We start from the raw sequence: 20,091 nt of genomic DNA, 5'->3' as shown, positions 1-20,091 counted from the left end.
GCTCCGACAGTGTTGAACAGTTAAATGTATGGCCCACAGAGGCACAATCGGAGCACACACGGCCCTTTTACAAGAATCATGAATATAGCAATTCTAAGTTATATTCACCAAAAATTATTTAGGAAAAATTTTAAGAAAATATCTCTAAAATTTTAAAATATCAAATCAAGAATGATTATAAAATATTGTTATTTTTTTTAGATGTTGTCAATTATTATTATTACTGATTTAAAATTTTGAAATTTAAAAATATTTTTTTAGGATCCTTGAGAAAATAAGGAACAAAAACAAACTATCACAAACAATTTACAGCTATCCAATCCTAAATTTATAATATAAAACGGGTCTTATATTTAGGATTAGAGGAAGTAGTATTTAGAGGATTATCTCGAAAATCCGTTGGCAAAAAATCCGTTTGCAAAATTAATTTTTCCTAATTTTTTTAATTTGGTTACAGATAGAGTAGAGCTATCTCAAATTCTCTCTCTATTTTTTTTAATAAAATTTTTATAATTTCAATTCTCTAAAGCAAATCAAGGTCAAAAAAAAAATTCTCTAAAGCAAATTAGAGATGGATTACTAATTTATTTATTTCTTAATTTTATGAAAATCAATTATTTTGACACATAATTAAGGGATATTAAGATAAAATTAATGTGAAAGAAAATATAAAGTGTTCAATATAATCCTTGTTTAAACAGCTCCAAACTTGTGAGCGTACCCGTAAGAAGTTCTACGTATTTAATTATGATAATAAAAATATATTTTCCTAAAATATAAAGTACTTTTTATTAAAAAATACTCCTTACAATAATCAGAAGATATTCAGAATATCTTTTCAATCCAATCACCATCTTCTTCTTCATTTTTGATATATTTAAATTATTTTTAAAGGTTAATAAAAAGCCAGCTCAAAAAAAAATAAAGGTTAATAAAAAGCATTCAAAATTTTTAAAAGTAATTATGTCAAAATAAAAAAACCTTTTTTCATAGAAAAATAAAATAACGAGACTGTATTTTAAAATTTATGAATCTATATCCTTTTTTTTTCCCAACTTTATGAATCTATATCTATGATCTTCTATAATCTATAAATCTATCGTTGTCAAAAAAAAGAGAGAATAATATCCGATAAACTATAGTCTATAAATAATGAACCGATTTTTCTTTTCTTTTTTATCTTCAACATAGAAATACTGCATATTACTATACTCGCCAAACGAGGGTTTTCTTTACCCCCACCGGCCTCACGCCGTTCTCTTCTCTTCGCACACTCGCAGAGGAGAGAGAAATATCCTCAAGCTCCTCTCGTGTAAAGTATCTCTTTTTAATCTATATCCCTCTCTGGTTCAGGTTCTGCGGTTGTGGCCGCTGAATCTCGTTCTTTGTTTCTCTTGGTCAATCTACGTCGAAGATTTCATCTTCAAGTGAAAGGTCCTGAGGTATGCAGCAAGGTGATCAAACGGTGATAAGCTTGAGGCCTGGAGGTGGTCGAGGCGGCGGCGGCGGCGGCGGAAGCAGGCTATTCGGTCCTCGATACGAGTCCTCATCATCTACATCTTCTACTGTCCCTACTTTCGGATCCTTTTCCTCTGATCTCTCACTCTTGCGCCCCCATGGCGGTGCTTCTTCATCATTCTCCATTAAGGCATGAATCAAATCTGATCCCCTAGTCTGGATCTGAATTTTTCATTTTTTTCCTTTAGACACAGGTCTTCTGATCAAGTTTATTTCTTTTTCTTTTTTTTTATCTGATTGATTGGTTGCTTTTTATCGCTGTTGTTTTTGCCTGCTTCAGCTCATATATTTTCTTGACCTTTAGTTGTAAGAAGCTCCAATGAATGATATATAAAGTACGAGGCTTGTCCATTATATCTGCTTTATTGGTTTTTATTTTATAGGCGACCTGGTTAAGTTAGATGTGGATCTCATGTCAACTTCCTTGGCATCGAGGCTCAAGTTGGTTTCTTTCAATTTTCTTTCAAAATAAGTTTTTTAGCTATGATGAGAGCAACATCATCTGTTGAAGCTGGAATCTGGAAATTAAGACTCATACTCATTGCTATTGTGCAATATATATAGTGGAAGAAAGTGTGGCTTTTTTTTTTTTTGGATACGACAGGAAGTGTCTGGCTTTAATACTATTCTTTTTTTTTTTTTTTTTTGATGAAAAGCTTTGATACTATTCTGTTATCAAATTTAAATGATTTATTGGGAAATTCCTTCGAATGTGAAAACCTAGAGAAAATTGGTCAAACAGAATAAGAACAGAATAAGAAACAGAACTGAAAAGGTGAATTGAGAGTTTTTTTTCCCATTGTCTTATGGTTAATATGGTTATAAAATAATACACAACATGCAATTTAAAGGGTTAATTTTAGTTGAATGTCCTAATTCTTGGTGGGGCACTTAGTATGTGTATCTGCTGTAAATATGGACAAAAATTAACATATGTGGGCTTTAGTTGGGCTTGGTTAAATAGATTGCCCATAAAGGACTCACATACATTAAAACTCATTTGATATTTGGTAAATTTGTTCAAGGCAGATTGTTGGAGTTGATTTGTTAAATGGCATTCAGTTAACTAAAATCATCTTTGCGTTGTCTAATATCTTGTTGTATTCATTTGTGAGTTTATCTGATTTTATGGTGAAAATTGAACTCTCAGTTATACTTAGAGATTTTATATTCTCATTCTTCTTGCTTTCTAGGCTGGTGATTCACGGTTTGAGGGTCGTGAGCGGGTGCGATACACCAGAGATCAACTGTTACAGCTTAGAGAGGTAATTGATGTCCTTATCTGTTTTCCTTTTCTTTGTTATTTAGGAATCACTGATTAACATTCTTTCCTTGTATAGATAGTTTTATGTATGCTCCTGGTATTAGATTCTCTTTTATGTCATTTAAACAGTGTTGTAGGGAATTCCTTTATAAAGTCTGATTCATAAGAAAACTACCCGCATTGTTGTCGAAGCTTCTAAATAGTTGGTCGTATAATCTATGGTTCATTTCTTCCTTTTGTTTGGTTACTGTTACTACAAAATGCACTACTGGTTTGTTTCTATTATTGATTTGGCTTCTGAATTATTTTTCATTTCTTGACGTTTCTTTGGCTACTCTAATTAAAATTCTGATTAGTAACTTATCTTTATCCCTCAGGCTGTTGAGGTCCCTGATGATATTATAAAAATCAAACAAGATATAGAAGCTGAGCTTTTTGGTGAAGATCAAAGCTGGGTTCGTCCGGAAAGCAATGTAAATTCTTCCCCCCCCCCTTCTATACAACATCATACACGATATTTATTGATTTTTTTCATGACTTTGGCTAAAGTCATCATTTGCATTGTTAAGTATTTTGGCTGCTTTTCGGATTATTATTCTTGTTAAGGGACGTTGATTTTTTTGGCACAAATCAATTTGGTCTATCGCTAGTTTGGGCACTAATCAATTGGTTCCCCCCCCCCCCCCGGGTTTTTCATTTTTTCCTTTTTTCTTTGTGTTGTCTAAAGAAATTTTCTCTTATTTCTTCAGCCCCCAAATCAATTTCAAAATCGATATTCTGAGCCAGATAACCGTGACTGGCGTGGCCGTTCTGGACAAATTTCTGCTGCTGAAGAAAGATCTTGGGACAATATAAGGGAGAATAGAGAATTTGGCAATCGATATGACTCGAGACAGCCAGATGCCAGCCAGGTTAATCGCCAAGACCAACAAAGTTTGCAGTTTGCAAAGGTACTAGTTCCCAAACAGGGGTCATTGACTGATTTCATGGTTGATTTTGCATGTTGTCTTTTGTCTTCTGGAAAGTTTTTTTAATGTTTGTTTGAAGATAGTTTAGTCTAGATTTGGCAACGGAATTAAGTTCACCAGTGGTTTTGGTGGAGTTGCTGTTATTACCAAGTATACCTGCACTTATCAGTTTAATACCGACATTTAGTAGCATATACTCATACTTGCATATGCAAGCATATCTAACAAATAGCTTGGTTGAAACTGTGAACGTGATTAGCTTCGGATGAATTCAAGTTATGAATTCTCATTTTCTTTATTATATTATGTTTAAGAGCATATTGAATTGGTTTCCATTTCAATCAGATGCATCGTCCTGAATGCATGGCACTGCATGTGACAATTTACAATTTTCTTTTTAATGATTCGGTCCAGTGAGACTTGCTTGCGATCTCTAGTTGTCTATTTTCTCTACTTTTGAAATAAAGGTTCGACTCAGTAATTGTACGTATGCTGTTTTCAACATCTGACATGAATAATGAATAGGCAATATTCTTTTAGCGTTTGCTTTTTTTGTTGCTTTTTATCTTGGTGAGCTTGCTTGATTAGTGGCAGTATACAAGCTTCTCAGTTAATAATTTATTAATAAATCCTCAATCCATTTAAATATAGAACACTTGATACGTCCTCTCTGGATGTTTTGCTTGACAATTTCTTCCTTTTATTATCTCTTTTTGGTCTTCATTTGGAAGTTATAGCCTTGCCTCTTGCTTCTTTAATTATTACATATGACAAGGCATAAGATTGCATGATTTATATATATATAACTATTGCATATCTTGAGCATGTTATATTTACATGTTTAGTTGTTTCTATCAAAATTATAATCTTGGTGTCTCCGTATAAAATCAGGGAGGACCTGCTCCTACTCTCGTGAAGGCTGAAGTGCCATGGTCAGCTAGAAGGGGAAGTCTTTCTGAGAAGGATCGTGTCTTGAAGACTGTGAAAGGGTAATATATAATTGATAGATGTATGACAATTATTTAATGTGGGTTTTGAGTGTTCCATCGTAGATTTACTCGCTTGCCAATATAGGCCTGGCTTGAGTCGTAGCTCATTATTTTTATTGGAAAGGACTCAACGTTGCATATTTGGGTTGCAATGCATGCCATAGTTCTGATTATTCTTTGAAAAGGAAGTCGTAACTTTAGACCCATACCATAATGGTTGAATAGCTTCTTTGAAGAACAATGCCTGCTATAATAAACATGCTTAATGTAATTTTAAGGTTAACAAAACCCATATTGTTTGAAAATTAGCAAGTCAATTGGGGGGGGGGCGTTGTTGCATTTGATTTTTCCCCTGTAGGGTCTTTGTTTTCTTGATTAGTTCTTGGAATTCTTATAATTCCTGGTGTGCGCTAAATGTTATTATTTGTGGCAATGCAGGATTCTAAATAAGTTGACTCCTGAGAAATTTGATCTCCTGAAGGGTCAGTTGATTGATGCTGGCATTACATCAGCTGACATTTTGAAGGTTTGTTCTTTGATGGCTACTGTGGATTTGTCCTTGTTCATCGTAATAATTCTTGATTATCTTTCTTTGCAAAACAGGATGTCATTTCGCTTATATTTGATAAGGCAGTGCTTGAACCAACATTTTGCCCCATGTATGCTCTCCTGTGTTCTGATCTTAATGAAAAGTTGCCACCATTCCCTTCTGAAGAACCTGGTGGGAAGGAAATCACTTTTAAGAGAGTACTCTTAAATAACTGCCAGGAGGCCTTTGAAGGTGCTGATAAACTGAGGGAAGAAGTTAAGCAGATGACTGCCCCTGAGCAGGAGATGGAGCGTCGTGATAAGGAAAGACTGGTCAAGCTTCGTACTTTGGGAAACATTCGGTTAATTGGGGAGCTCTTAAAGCAGAAGATGGTTCCTGAAAAAATTGTCCATCACATTGTTCAGGTTCTTCCCGAACTTAATCCTTGTCAGTTTTTGCTATATTACTACCTGTTAAGTTATGATGTAGGTTATCGTCAGATTTATTTATTGGTTGACTGTTACACGGATCAGGAGCTTTTAGGAGCTGATAGCAAGGCCTGTCCCGTTGAGGAAAATGTTGAAGCTATATGTCAGTTTTTCAACACTATTGGTAAGCAGCTTGATGAAAGCCCAAAATCACGGCGTATAAATGACCTGTACTTCAGTCGATTGAGAGAATTGAATGCCAATCCTCAACTTGCACCACGGTTGAGGTTCATGATTCGCGATGTTTTAGATTTGCGTGCAAATAACTGGGTTCCAAGGCGTGAAGAGGTGTGCTTATCAATTTATTTATTTTTTAATAAAAATAATATGCCAATCTATATGAAGTATGATTACTTTTGATGAACTATTAATTAATGTTGCCTTGTGTAGGTAAAAGCCAAAACAATCACTGAAATTCATTCAGAGGCTGAAAAAAATCTTGGACTGCGCCCTGGTGCCACTGCAAACATTAGAAATACCCGTAGTGTTCAAGGAAATGCCACTCCTGGGGGATTCCTTGCTCGACCTGGTACTGGGGGTATGATGCCTGGAATGCCTGGGACCAAGAAGATGCCAGGAATGCCAGGAATTGACAATGACAATTGGGAAGTCCCTAGGGGTCGGTCAATGCCAAGGGGAGATATGTCAGCTGGGCAACCAACTACACGTGGCCAGTCTCCTTTACTTTCCAAGTCAGCAGCTCTGAGTTCAAAGTTGCTACCTCAAGGTAGTGGTGGTTTTATAAGTGGAAGAAGTAGTGCCCTAGTTCATGGAGGTGGTGGTGCTGCTCCCACAATCCCGTCAAACTTTGGTTCAGATGCTGAGGCTCCACCTGCAAAAGTTGCTCCTGCTATGTCCTCTGAGAAGCCACTGGCTCCTGCACGAAAAATGAATACTGATGATCTTCAGCGCAAAACCCGGTCTCTTCTAGAAGAATATTTTAGTGTTAGGCTTTTGGATGAGGCATTACAGTGTGTGGAAGAACTAAAATCCCCAGCCTTCCACCCTGAGGTTGTCAAGGAAGCCATTTCCTTGGCACTAGACAAAAGCCCGCCATGTGTTGAACCTGTTGCCAACCTTCTGGAGTATCTCCTCATTAAAAGGATCCTTACTGCTATAGACATAGGCACAGGTTCTTTGTTATATGCTTCAATGCTTGATGACATTGGCATAGACTTACCAAAAGCTCCAAACAACTTCGGTGAGATAATTGGGAAACTAGTTTTAGCCGGAGGATTGGATTTTAAGGTGGTGAAAGAGATTCTTAAGAAGGTGGAGGATGACATGTTCCAGAAAGCCATATTTGATGCTGCCGTACGGGTCATTGCTTCATCATCTGGGCAAGCTGTTTTGGAATCACAAGCATCTGATATTGAAGCGTGCCGGAGTCTGTTTAAGTGATTTCACGGCTCTGCATGAGAACGCTGATTTCTGCAGCTGGAAGAACATGGTTGCTTGTTTAATTAGTTGAAATACCTGTTGCTTCTACCTTACCCTCACATTTGGGTGAAAAGAGCATTTTGTATTACAGTATGTTATAAAAGTTGAGCTTCCAGGATCAGATGTTTTTAGAGTTTGTATATTTTGAGGGCTCAAGAGGTGCTGTCGAGGGAAGAGTCAAAAACCGTAAAGCTACCGATTTTGTTTTCCAGATGGCTAACCGTGTTGTGCCAATCTTCTCTGAGAGAGGGGGCCCGTTAGGGCTTCCAAATGTTTTTGTATTTCATTAGTTTCAATTATTTTTTAATATTTTCTTGACAGATAATTGTTAAACTATTAGTTCATAAATATTATTGTTATTTTCACCATCATAATTCGACTCTCTTGGTCGAGAATTCTACTGTGTTGAATTTCAAAGTATTGTCTCACTACGATTTGAAGTATTTGCATAGCAAACGCTTCAAAAGAAAGAAAAAACACGCACTTCAGAAATTTCCGTGACTCAAATGATTTTCTACTGAAAAATAATTTGCAAATTTCTGCCAGCATTAAAATCTCATCACTCTGTGCTGCATTATTGCTGGTATCCAGAGGGTAGATAGCTCCTTGAGAAAGCCTACTGGCGACAAGTTTGTGCTCTCAGCCACCCTCTGAAGGATGAACGCCATAGCACAATATGCCTCAGATGTGAAGAGTCTGGCTTTGTCACCCGGTAGCACTGAGCTTCTTCAACACGTTGCACAGCTTTAGAAGTCAAAGTTTGATGATGTTCTCTTCTTAAGTTGGTGTGTTTTAGTGTACTCTTACCATGCAAGGCGCAACCTAGCTCCAATACGAGTAACAGAGTTAAAACTTCTTTTTCAAACGAAAAGAAATTCATGCACACATCATATTCATGGAAGGTCGAACGTGTAATCTCATGTTTAATTAAGACTTCAAGATATGCTAAGTGTTAGCTGGGCCAAATAACCCTAGTTAATGCGAGTTCCAAGGTTTGCTTTTTCTGCTGATGTTTCCCATCTGGTCTGCATGTTATTGATATGTGGTAAACAGGTAATAGTATTAGTAGGGGCAAGAAGGTAAATGGGAAATGGGTAGTGGACTAGTTGTCTATATAGGATGTTAGAAATTATATGAGGCGTCGATTTGAATACATATCTTTACTGTTTACTCTCTGCTCTCTCTTCTCTCTCTGTTTACCTTTAACAAAGGTATCAGAGCCTAGCCTCTAGCCACCGTCACCATTGCCGGAGGTCCCCTCAATGATTTTCACCACCACTATGGTGCTGCCGGACTGTGTCAATAAAGGCCTCGACGACTTGGAGCATCGCCTTGAGCTTCACCAAGCCACTTTCGCTTCTATCAACAACCGTTTGGATCAAAATACTCTCCATCATTGACCTCACACACACTTTCGCTCATTTGACTGATATGGCAAAGGAGTTATCTGCTCAGATTTCTTCTCTGTGGCCTGCTGCTGACCAAGGAACTAATCCCTTAACTGACGAGGATTATGGAATCATCGAGCCAATGGAGTTCAAGAGTCTGAATCATGCTAAACCTGAAAGAATTGGAAAAGAATCTGGTGATATCTTAGATCTCACTATTGCTGTTGCTGAAGAGACGAAGAATGCTGAATCTAGCGGGATTTTGGATCTCACCATTGCTGTTGCTGAAGAGACGAAGAATGCACCAGTAGAAACAGAGGAAGTAGATTATCAGTATGAAGAACTTGCAAATGGCGGACTCAACCAGGCGTTCAAGAGTTAGACGCAAGAAGAAAGCAGAAGTTCGAAAAAGAACTTGGTGAGATTTCGGATCTCACCCTTGTTATTACCAAAGAGCAGGAAGATGAATTTATGGAATCAAAGGCGGATGTTACTGACCTGAACATGGACGATGCTGATTCAAACAAGAACAAGAACGAGTCCTCTGAACTTGATGATTTCGCTACATATGTGAATGGCAAGATTGGGACGGCTCAAAAATTGAAAGAATCAGCACCTCTGCTAAGTCGTGAGAATGACAATGGATGTCGTATCCTCCATTTTCATGGTAAAAGTTTTTTCATGGCGAAACCGTTGCACCTTCGACCCACCCAGGCTTCGCACCAGAATGCACGACCATCCTTCTCTGTTCGCAAGACGTCGTCACAAGCGTCTTGTCCGTTCACTGCTCAGGCTGCCAAGTTTGGGGTATCCAGACCTTATTCCATTTTGAGCACTAAGTCTAACTTACTTTTACAATCACTAGGACACAAATTCAACTTGCAAGCCCAAATCGGTGCTCCTCCTTCTACTCCCTTTTCTGCGTTTGATGTGTTTTCTCCATCTACTGTGATCCTTACTTTGTCTGGCTGCTGCATCACTATGGCGTCTGATTCGATCAACTCCAAATCCACTGTCGCCCCACTTTTAGCGCCCAACAATATTGCTGACGTGAAGTTTTGCATCAGAGGGATAGAGAACACACCGGCCAAACTATTCATCAACGAGCTGAAGCTAACTCCAATGCATTCACCGGAGCTGTTCGCATTATTTGTCAAAGGAAGGGGCTTCGATCACAAGGTTGAAAGCAGAACGATGATCGACAAAGGCAGCGAATAGATCATCGGGGACGGATATGGTTTTGCATTTGGGTCGGGCAAAGTTGTTGAAGCAATCAGGTCGGGTGGAGCTTTGCAAGTTTCCATGGGTTTCAAATTCGCAGAGAAGGTTCCAGAGGCACCGGAGAGTGCGGTGCCAATTCGCTACTATACGAACCTTGAAGCAAGTGCTTTTGTCTTGTGCGTTCACGAAGAAGTGCCCTATGCGTGGCTAGCGTATGTTTCACGTGGCAGCAAGCATCATCCCATCAAAATTAGGCTTGACATTAATGCACATGAGGTTTTTTATCTGAATGGGATTTGGGCTCTTCAAGCATATATGGGTCCAAAAGCTTTTGACAGGGTGTGGGGCATGCAGTTCTTGAAGTTTCGGCAGTGGATGTCACTCGGGCTTGCATGGAGTGTTACAATGGGTTTTTGGACTAAGGGCATACTGCAGCAGGCTTGGGTTTTAATTGGAGCTGTTTGCATTATTCATCAAGTGGAGGGATTCTGATCGAAAGGCTGGAAGTGAGTTGTTGATTGATGAAGTCAGAGATCAGCTCAGCAAGGACAGAGATGGTTTTGCATTCTGGGTGGGTAGGGTTGGTGCTGAAATCAGGTTAAAACCAAACATTAGAGGGATTAACGTGGTGCTGGATTTTGTTGGATTTACGGGGAGTAAAGAAATGGGCCTGTTGGGGCGTCTTTAGGTTGGGACGTTATTCGCCTTTTGAGTTTTTCGCTTCCATCTCAAAGGTGATGTGGTGCAGAAGTTTACTGCAAGTAGAGCCAAAAATTATAGCGATTGAAGCAAAGGAACATTTTGTTTCTGAGGAATTCTTTGCTTCTATCAAAATTGGGGAAGGTGTGTCTGTGGCTTTGTGCTTGACCATGGCTGTTGCAGCTGCAGCTTTCATCGTACCATTGGGCCTGATCTTCTTAGCCTTTGTTCTTGTCATTAATCTCATCACCGCAGCAACGTGTTATGTGAATAGGATTGTAACAGAATTGTTATGGCTGGAACTCATATGGATTTTTGGTTTGTGTGCAACAGTTAAGGGCCGATCATTTACTGATGGTGAAACCTTTCGTATGATAGGTAAGGAGCGTGCACTTGTCACCGCAATCATGGCTCAACATTCTGGTTGCCTTGGAAGCACTCTAGCTGTGATGGGAAAAAAAAAAAGCTACTGGCAATTGGTTGGGAAAGGTGGTTTACTGACGACGGTCTCGTTCACCAATTATGGGTCTTCTACTCGTTTGGTTTTATCATCAAGTGCAACAATGGAATTGGGATTTGAAGGAAAGCTGCAACAAGTTTGGTTTTCAATGTCCTTTTGTTTTTTTTCCTTCCAGTCTTAGAAACTTATGATCTTAAAAAAAAAAAAAAAAGGGCCTTAGCCCATATATATGTACTGATCCTTGAGGACAAGAGTCTTTTGTTTGGGGGGAGTATATTGATATGTGGTAAACTGGTAATAGAATTAGTAGGGGCAAGAAAGTAAATGGGAAATGAGTAGTGGACTAGTGGTCTATAAATAGGATGTTAGAAATTATATGAGGTGTCGATTGAATATATATTTTTACTGTTTACTCTCTGCTCTCTCTTCTCTCTCTGTTCACCTTTTAACAGTTGTCCTCTCTAACCCCAGTTATATTAGCTATCTAGTCAACTATTTGTAATAATATTGTCTTTACAAATATATAAAGATACATTTTATAACTCTTGCCTCGATTCTACATGATGTTCAAATGAAACATTCACAAGGGTAATTAAGTACCGCTGGTGATGTTGTTAAATGGAGCTTTATGTTGCAAAGATAATTGAATAATTTCCTTCGTTTTTGGAGTCTTCCAAAATTAAATTTTCAGAAACCTGTTAATACTTCTGCTGCTTTAGCTCTTGAAGCACATTTCGACTTCCAAGCTGATTTTTCTGAACCGCTTCGTCCTCTTTTGATCTGCATATCGCTTTTACTCGTCTTCTTGATCAGTAATCTCACAGAAAATTCTGCTTTCTCATTCGTCTCGTCCCATAGTCAATTACAAATTGCATATATCATTTTATCAGACACTGTCGTAATTTTGAACAAACAATCGCCACCTTTTTTCCTTTTTGTTCTATCACATGGATTGGTCATTATATACTAGCTTTGGTGATTAATATAAAATCTAATTGACGATTAAGAAAGTTAAAAAAATTATTTTAAAAGTATTTACATTTAATTTTTTTTCTAGAGAGATCATGAAACATACTACATTTGGTTCATAATATAGAAACCAATTAAAAATTCAATTTGATTATAAATATATAACACCAATGCAAATATCTCAAATGTATATCTATTTTGCTTTCAAGTAATCCCTATGATGATTACACATATGAGGAAGTTTTTATCAAGCAATAGTTACAATGCACATGATTAATATGAGTATTTTAGAGAAGACAATCTATTTATTATAAAATAACCAAACTAATTTTCTTGTTATAATTAATAATTTATTTAACTTCTTTAATCTCTTAAAATTAATGAATCAGATGTTAAGGAGATGAGGAAGTGTATGACATCTCTTTATTTAGTTGAACACCAGAGACATGTTGATTTCCATAGACAGATCTAAACTTGCAATGATGTCTAGGGTCATTATACTTTTGTGTTGGCTTATAAATAAAAACTATAATGTCAAATTAAGATATCAGCATTATCTCCCTTTTTAAATAAAAAAAGAGAAATTCAAACAAAGACCCTTGAATATGTAAAATTGCGATTTAGAATCTTGGCTTTAGAAAATAACAAATAAGGACCCGGTCTTATTTTTGCAAATATGAAATGTGAGTGAAATGTCTGAAATGCCCCTCAGTCAAATGACAAGTTGACTATGAGAAATGATAAGTTCACTTTAGCGAATGACAACTTCAGTAGACCAAATTACAATTTGGTTGAGGGCATGTCAAATGACAAGTTAACTATGAGAAATAACAAGTTCACTTTAGTGAATGACAATTTCAGCAGGCCAAATCACAATTTGACTGAGGGGCATTTCAGACATTTCACTCACATTTCATATTTGCAAAACTAAGACTGGGTCCTTATTTACTATTTTCCAAATTCAGAGTCCCAAATCGTAATTTTACATATTCAGAGGTCTATATAGAGTGTTTAATTTGTCTTGTCCTGATCGCAATCAATTCGAGACGAGACGAGACGTGCCAAAAAAACTTTCAAAACAGGACGACTACAGGATAGGATGAAACAATAACTAGGATAAGATGGGATGCAAGACAAGATTGTCCCGTTCTGTCTCAAAATTTTTTAAAAAAACATTAAATTATTCAATTCACATAATAATAATAATAATAATAATAATAATAATAATTTTTATAATGATTTTTAGTTTTTAAATTGTAATGTTATCTCAAGAAAATCTCTTTCATCAATAAAATAATTTATAAATTTATTATACAGTGTTTCTTTCATAGCATTATTTTACAGTATTATTTTTATATCTTTTTATAGTATATAATTGAGCGTTTTACATAATATTATTTTATAATGTTCTTATCTTTAAAAGTGCAATAAAAAATAAAAATTATAATAAAAAAATTACAATATTTTTTTTTAAAAAAAGAGGAACAAATGTCCCGTCCTCATTAGTTTTGGGACAAGATGGACACGGGATGAAAATCCCCTCCCATCCTTGTTCAGGACTCAAACAGATCCATTTCGATTCCTCCCGTCACGTCTCGTGAACAGTTCTAGTATTAATGATATTAGCACAAGCAGCATTCATGTTGGCGGCCAACACAATGTATACCATTAAACATCCTTCTTTAATCATCCACCAAAATCTTGTAACAGAATAGGAGCTTATTTTCGGTATAAAATTTCTGGGTTAATTTACAAATTTATACTTAAAATACTTTTCAATTATAATGAACACCCTAGCTATTTTCTCAATAATGTACTTTTATGACATTGAATGCTTTTAAAAAAAAATTACTTAAAACACTACAAATTATTTTAGGATACTGATAACTGTTTAGAAAGAATTTAATGGCAAAATCGCACACTGAACCCAATTTTTTTTCTATTATTCTACAACAACAAATTTTTAGACGGATCAAAATAAAATTTCAGAAACTAAAATTACTAATTTCATATTTCAGAAATCAAAATCAAAATTAAAATCAAAACGGGATTAATTTTTAGTATGTAAATATGAAAGACGGGTAAGGATAAAGGATGATTGAAGAACTGCTACAGAACTTGCTACCCAACTCGTGCTGAAGTCTCTAATCGGCCTCTGTATGTGTCATGGCCATTTCTGAATGATCCATCAACATCCAATCTAACTGTGTCAACCATTTTCCTTAATTATATTCCGTCAGAGATCATATATATATATATATATATATATATAACTGCATGTGACGTGTTAATTATTTATATTCTAATTTTGAGACTTCACCACTCCGAACTTTCAACGTCTGGAATTGAAATTTTCTCAAAAAGCCATATTATAATCATAATTTGGTACCAATTAGGCCTCTGTGTAAAGAAAGAAAAGGAATGGGATCTGAACATATCTCGTTTCCCCAAAAGAAGAGGTGTTGGGAGCGCCATGAAAGGTTGTGAACTGAGAGGAAGAGAAATCAAATCAGAAACGGAAGCAAGAAGATGAGGGACCATTCGGTGTGAGTGGATGCACATGTAGAGGACCACTGCCCTTTCATCCCACCCCACAAAAGATGGGAATATAAATACGGATAATTCGCATTTTTTTCAAAAAAGATTGAGAATAAATTCCTGGTTAAAAATTTAACTGAGAAATGGTTCATAAAATGATGAATTGCCAATGAAAGATAAGTTACACACAAAAAAATAGTATATACAAAACGTTATTTGAACTAATTTGCACAAAATAAAAATTCAGTTATATAAAAAGAAGTTGAGTTTCATATCACAAAAAAAAAAGATAATTACACATAAAAAGAAGTTGGGTTGTACAAAATTCTTAATAACTATATATCTATCAATTTTTGAACTATGATTTATCACCGATTTTTTCTTTTAAAAACTTGTAATTATACTTCAGCATCCTTGATATCACATACTTCTCTTGGTCCTATTTATAGAGTAGAGAGAATGTATTTTTTGGTCCTATTTACAGGATACTAAGAGAAATTTTTTATATGGATGTATAATTTTACCCCTCATTTATTATTATGTTGATTTTATTTACATGAAGGATAATGTAAAGTAAATAGGAATGAAGTTGGAAAGTTGTTGAGTTTTAAATGAGAGTTAATGAAATTTAAAATTTCTCTTGATTTATGTAAAATATACTCGAAGTGATTTATAAATAGAACCAGAGGAGTATAAATTATTATCAGCTAATTTCATTAATTTTTAACATGAATAGGAGGAGAACGAGTGAATGAGTAGAGAAAAGGAATGTGCAATATATAATTAATTAAGTCATATGGTGCTAAGATGCAATTAATGAGGATAAAAATGAAAAAGAAAGTTGTAATGGACTCCTACGTAAAATTTATAGAAGTTGTGGGTACCCTCAACTGTGGTTTTCCCAATTCATTTCTCGCCCAACACGTGAGTCGTGACTGCTAGATGTAATTTTCCGACCCAACTGCAGCATGCCATGTGTCGCTCTATCTTGCTTTTGGTTTTCCAGCCCTACTTATTTTATCTGGGTATTATACTAAATTCGAGAAAAGTTACATCTATACTATATGTAATTTGGGAATAGTATGTTTTTAATAAATTATACATATTGATAACCAACGATGAACCTATGGGTAATTGGATTAGAAAAGTACTTTCCCCATAAAAATAGAAGTGTATACTAGTAATTTAGTACGTATGCATATGCATATATTTAATGCTTTTTTTTAATTTTACTTTTATTTAATTCTTATGGAAAGGAGAAAAAAGAGAGAAAAATATGAGCATGATTAGTAAATATACAGAGAGAACTTTAATAAGAATAAAATTGAAAAATTTTGTCACTATAATATAATGTGTTCATTAATATGCAAGAATGCATTTCAAATAATTTATATTAAGCATCGGAATAGTATATATAAGATTGATTGTATTTCTTCGTTAATAATAGTGAGGGCTTCTTGGTTTAGATCGAGAGTAAAAAAATTTTCTCTCGTAATGAAAAAAAAATGAGACGTTTATTAAATTTTAGATTAGAAAGATAATTACAATTAAAAATATTTTTTTGCCAACAGTATTAGACACAGTCGAGTTGATGGATAGTTGAATCTTTTAAACATATCGTTAGGAGTCCGATTCTAGGCTATGTGTAGATATATGAAAAACGCTTTGTCAAAAGAAACAAAACCTATTTATATGATATCTATACTTCCAAAAGGATCGGATCAGTGGTTAAATACTTTGAAGTTAAAGAAAATTAACATTAGATAATTACTATTAGATGTCCTTGTTCAAATTTTTTATTCATAAAAGCCATGTTGAGTCCTAAATATAACAACTAGTTTGTAATGCAATTTGTATTATAACTATAGATCATATATTTAAAATTCGAAGCAGTACCATTTATTATTTGGATGCGTTTGATGCTATAAAAGAAGTGAGAGACACAAAGTGCGAGAGGCATAGAGATTTGGGGCACAAACTAGTCATTCTCATCCTTTCTTAATTCCTTCCTTCAAGCTTGGTTCTGCGCAGAAGAATTAGACCAAATGGGAGGCATGAGAAGAAGTGTTAAGTGGGTCTTATTGCTTGTGGCTCTCTTCTTGTTCTCTCACCATTTCCTTCCAACTCAGTCAGCTTCTTCTTCTTCTTCTTCTCAGACCCACCAGCACGAGTTAGTCCCTCATCATCATCATCAACATCACAGCCTCTTCTTCCTGCTTCCTCATCACAGGAAGCTTGGCACTCGCATCAGAAAAGGTCTCGTCGGAAACCGACCACGTCCAAGAACTTCGTCGGCCGCCGCCACAACTGCTGCGCCTCTCTGCTCTACGTCGCTTCCTCTCTTCTCCTTCCACTCATCATCTTCCTTTAATTTAGCGTTCAAGTAATATATATGATATTCATATATATCAGTCTTAATTATCATTGTCTTTAATCAGGAAATCATATATCCTCTAATCACCTTGTATGCAAATTAATTAGGACCGCTGTGTGTTCTTTCTTTTCATGTATTTGTTCATGGGAATGTGGGTAGGCCAAATTGCCAATAATTACGGTTAATTATTAATCATTGTTATTGTGGTGGTTTGATTTAGAGGCCACTCTGCCTATAATATTAGTATTACATACTGTTCATGTTAATTAATTCAATTTAGTAGCGTGACTGTATTTTGAACTCCCAACTTACATAAAAAGATAACGTAATAAAAAAAAAAGATGGACCTTAGAATATTAGTAGTATCCTCATTTGCTGCAAGGAAACGTGGATTTAGAGGTTACTTTTTATTTGGCCACAAGTCCAGTCATCCCCTGAATTTTATGTTTTATGTAGAGGTAATTTCCTGGAGCTTTAAAATTTTCTGGTGAATTCTCTAAGCTCCTACATTTATACAAACAACTCTCCTACTAAGTTACATATCTTAATTTTCTTCGTTACTTATTTGCATATATTTTAAAGTTTATAGGCCTTATATGGATATAACTCCAAATTTGAGTGGTTATAGAGACAAAAATATATAATCGATGGTTGGACTTGGAGTTTTTTAATTTCATGTAGAATTGAAAATTTAAGTTGTTGGTTGGTAAGTTTTAAAGGTTGAGATCGATCTGTTTTTTTTTTTTTAACCAGAAGATAGATCTGTTTTGAAAAATATATTATGAGATTTTAAAATATATGTAATTATTAAAAAATCTCAATGAAAAATCGAAAGTATAAACTTTATTATTATCTCTTACTATAGAACTTATTATTCACTTACTAGTTATTATGAAATTTTTAATAATTATTCTTTTTGAAAATTTCTAATTATTCCACCTGCCCCTTAGGTTCACTTTGCCATATGCACTAATAATATGAGTTGGACTAATTGTGGGTTAGGGTTAGTTAAAAACCAATTGTTAGTAAATAAGCCTTTTACTACCATGCACGGGCTATCATGTATTTATTTTTTAAAATTTTTAAAATTTTTAAATTATTATAATTATATTATTATATGTTAATCGTATTTAAAAAATTCAAAAAATATCTATATCATTTATTTGGTACTTTCAATCAAAACATTTGATGGAAAAACAAAACCTTTATTATATTTGTTTATATTGTATTTGGAAAAATATTTAAAAAATAAAAAAAAGTAATTGTTCAGGTTTGGATTAGTTAAAAACCAATATATTTGTAAATAGGCTTTTTGAGCACATATTACCTAATCTTAACTTGTCACAAGTTAACCTGCATTACCAATCCTACGCATCACGCATGGAGAAGCCACATCGATACTTTTGAGCTTGTTGCGTTTTAAATATACTAAGAGTTTGCTTTTTTTTAAGTTGTATTTTTGGCATGTAAGCATTTTATGAAAAGCGTAATTAATTTTTTTAATCTAAAATATCTTGTTAGTATGTCAAAATTACTTGACTTCTATTAGAAAGAAACAATTAATAATTGGTACTAATAAAGAAAGGTAAAATTGAAAAGAAAATCTTAGGATCTCAACTATTTTATTATTTCTTCGAGCCAGGTTAAAGTGCTTATTTTAAAAACGGAGGGAGTATGAAGCAGTGACAATAGTTTCATTGTTCTAATTTACACAACTCATATTTTGTATTTTTATTTTTAAAAAATTAATCATCATTTTTTTAAATTTACAGCCAAAGGATTATTTAATTTGTATGTAACTTTTTGCTCTTAAATAGAAAGGCTTTTCTTGCATTATCCACCTTAATACTCCTGTGCATCTTAGTTCATATGATTTCTTGGTAAGAAAAGAAAAGGGATCCATCATCTTTTAACTGCTTGGCCATATATGGCAAAGGAAGAGTTTAAAAATTCAAGTAATCTATGAAGAAGCTAGCTTAGTAACCTCAAAGGGTTAATTAACATGTAAAGATCGGCCATATATACTACACAAATTATAATAAAACGTATATATTATTAGTAAATAACGAATAAATACAAACAACATATAAGAGTTACACTATACTAAAATGACAAAGCAACTGACTGCTTTGTTAATCCCAACAACACTAAACTTTTCTCTTAAACCTTTTTTAGGCAGGGGATTATAAGTTTGAACTCTCTATACAGAATGTTGATAATGAATGCATAAGTTATGAAAAATTAGAAGAGTTGTTCACATCTAATATCCAACCGTACTTTGAACATAATTGTTTCCACGGGAGAGCTGTGAACAATTAAAAAAAAACTATTAAAATTCACACCAATACATATCATAAATATATGGATTTAATTGGTTCTTAAGTCAGAGCTTAAGTTTGAGGCTCTGAGCTATCAAGTTCAGCTCCTTTTTGTTAAAAAATATTACACTTTATAAAGTTTTGGAAAATTTAGGTAATCTATTAATAGGCATAGCATCACTCTCACTTATTGATTGACACATGATACGCATAAGCTACATATGGATTTTCTAAATATGTAATGCATGATAATTGACTACAACTATAAATTCTTGTTATCACTTTGCTTTGCTTTTCATGATTCTTTTCTTCTAGAGTACTTAATTATTAAAAAAGTTAAGGCGTGTGCGACAATTTGATTCCCTTTTTTTCCCCCAAAAAAAGTGAACAAATTCATAACCAGAAGTTGTGAGCATATAATCTGATTCAATCACGACCAAGAAAATGATTAAGAAACAAATTTATCAATAACACCCTATTTTAGATTCATATTCGGCAAAGAAACTTGCTAGTCATTTGTATCTATGTATAAATCATTTTCAACATGTTTCACAATGACAAAAAAAACCCTTAAATTTTATTAACTTTTATTTAAAATTTAATAAATTTTTAACTTTATTCCTATATAATATACATTATACCTCATGTAAACAATATCAACATAATAATAAAAGAAAGATAAAATTGTACATTCATACAAAAATTTATCTTAATACCCTATAAATAGGACAAAAAAATTTTTTTAACCTTATGAATAGGACCAGAGGAGTATATCTCAAGTGCTGAAAAAAAAAATTACACCTTCTAGTGTGAATTGTGATACTTTTGCAAAATAAGAGAATCAATCAAAAAGAAAATTCTTTTTACACTTTATAAGAATTTTTTTTACGTATTTATCTCTTGAGAGACAAAATCAATTAAAATAAGT

At 34.4% G+C, this 20,091-nt stretch overlaps 1 protein-coding gene and 1 non-coding gene across 2 annotated transcripts; both read left to right on the top strand.

The window, feature by feature from the left end:
* Positions 1 to 1,229: 1,229 nt before the first annotated feature.
* Positions 1,230 to 7,570, top strand: LOC114719530 (eukaryotic translation initiation factor). The gene is made up of 9 exons (XM_028905044.1): positions 1,230 to 1,648; positions 2,712 to 2,783; positions 3,160 to 3,255; positions 3,532 to 3,732; positions 4,642 to 4,739; positions 5,178 to 5,265; positions 5,343 to 5,693; positions 5,802 to 6,044; positions 6,147 to 7,570. Exons 1-9 carry the CDS (start codon positions 1,445 to 1,447, stop codon positions 7,155 to 7,157), a joined length of 2,364 nt encoding a protein of 787 aa, XP_028760877.1. The 5' UTR covers positions 1,230 to 1,444; the 3' UTR covers positions 7,158 to 7,570.
* LOC114719544 (small nucleolar RNA snoR103) lies at positions 2,408 to 2,510 on the top strand. The gene has a single exon (XR_003737915.1). It is a non-coding gene; the product is annotated as a small nucleolar RNA snoR103 (small nucleolar RNA).
* Positions 7,571 to 20,091: the final 12,521 nt, after the last annotated feature.

Source organism: Neltuma alba, unplaced genomic scaffold (assembly GCF_004799145.2).
Source record: "Neltuma alba isolate B1F8T4 unplaced genomic scaffold, ASM479914v2 tig00011920_pilon, whole genome shotgun sequence".
Classification (NCBI taxonomy): domain Eukaryota; kingdom Viridiplantae; phylum Streptophyta; class Magnoliopsida; order Fabales; family Fabaceae; genus Neltuma; species Neltuma alba.
Note: the sequence above shows the minus strand (reverse complement) of the source record. Positions and strands in the feature narration are given on the sequence as shown.

What these genes read in the sequence shown, in the direction of transcription:
- LOC114719530 (XM_028905044.1), top strand. Translation starts at nt 1,445, where the DNA reads ATGCAGCAAGGTGATCAAACGGTGATAAGCTTGAGGCCTGGAGGTGGT. An exon ending in GGGTTCGTCCGGAAAGCAAT is followed by an intron (nt 3,256 to 3,531) that starts GTAAATTCTTCC and finishes TTATTTCTTCAG; the next exon opens with CCCCCAAATCAATTTCAAAA. An exon ending in TTGTCCATCACATTGTTCAG is followed by an intron (nt 5,694 to 5,801) that starts GTTCTTCCCGAA and finishes TACACGGATCAG; the next exon opens with GAGCTTTTAGGAGCTGATAG.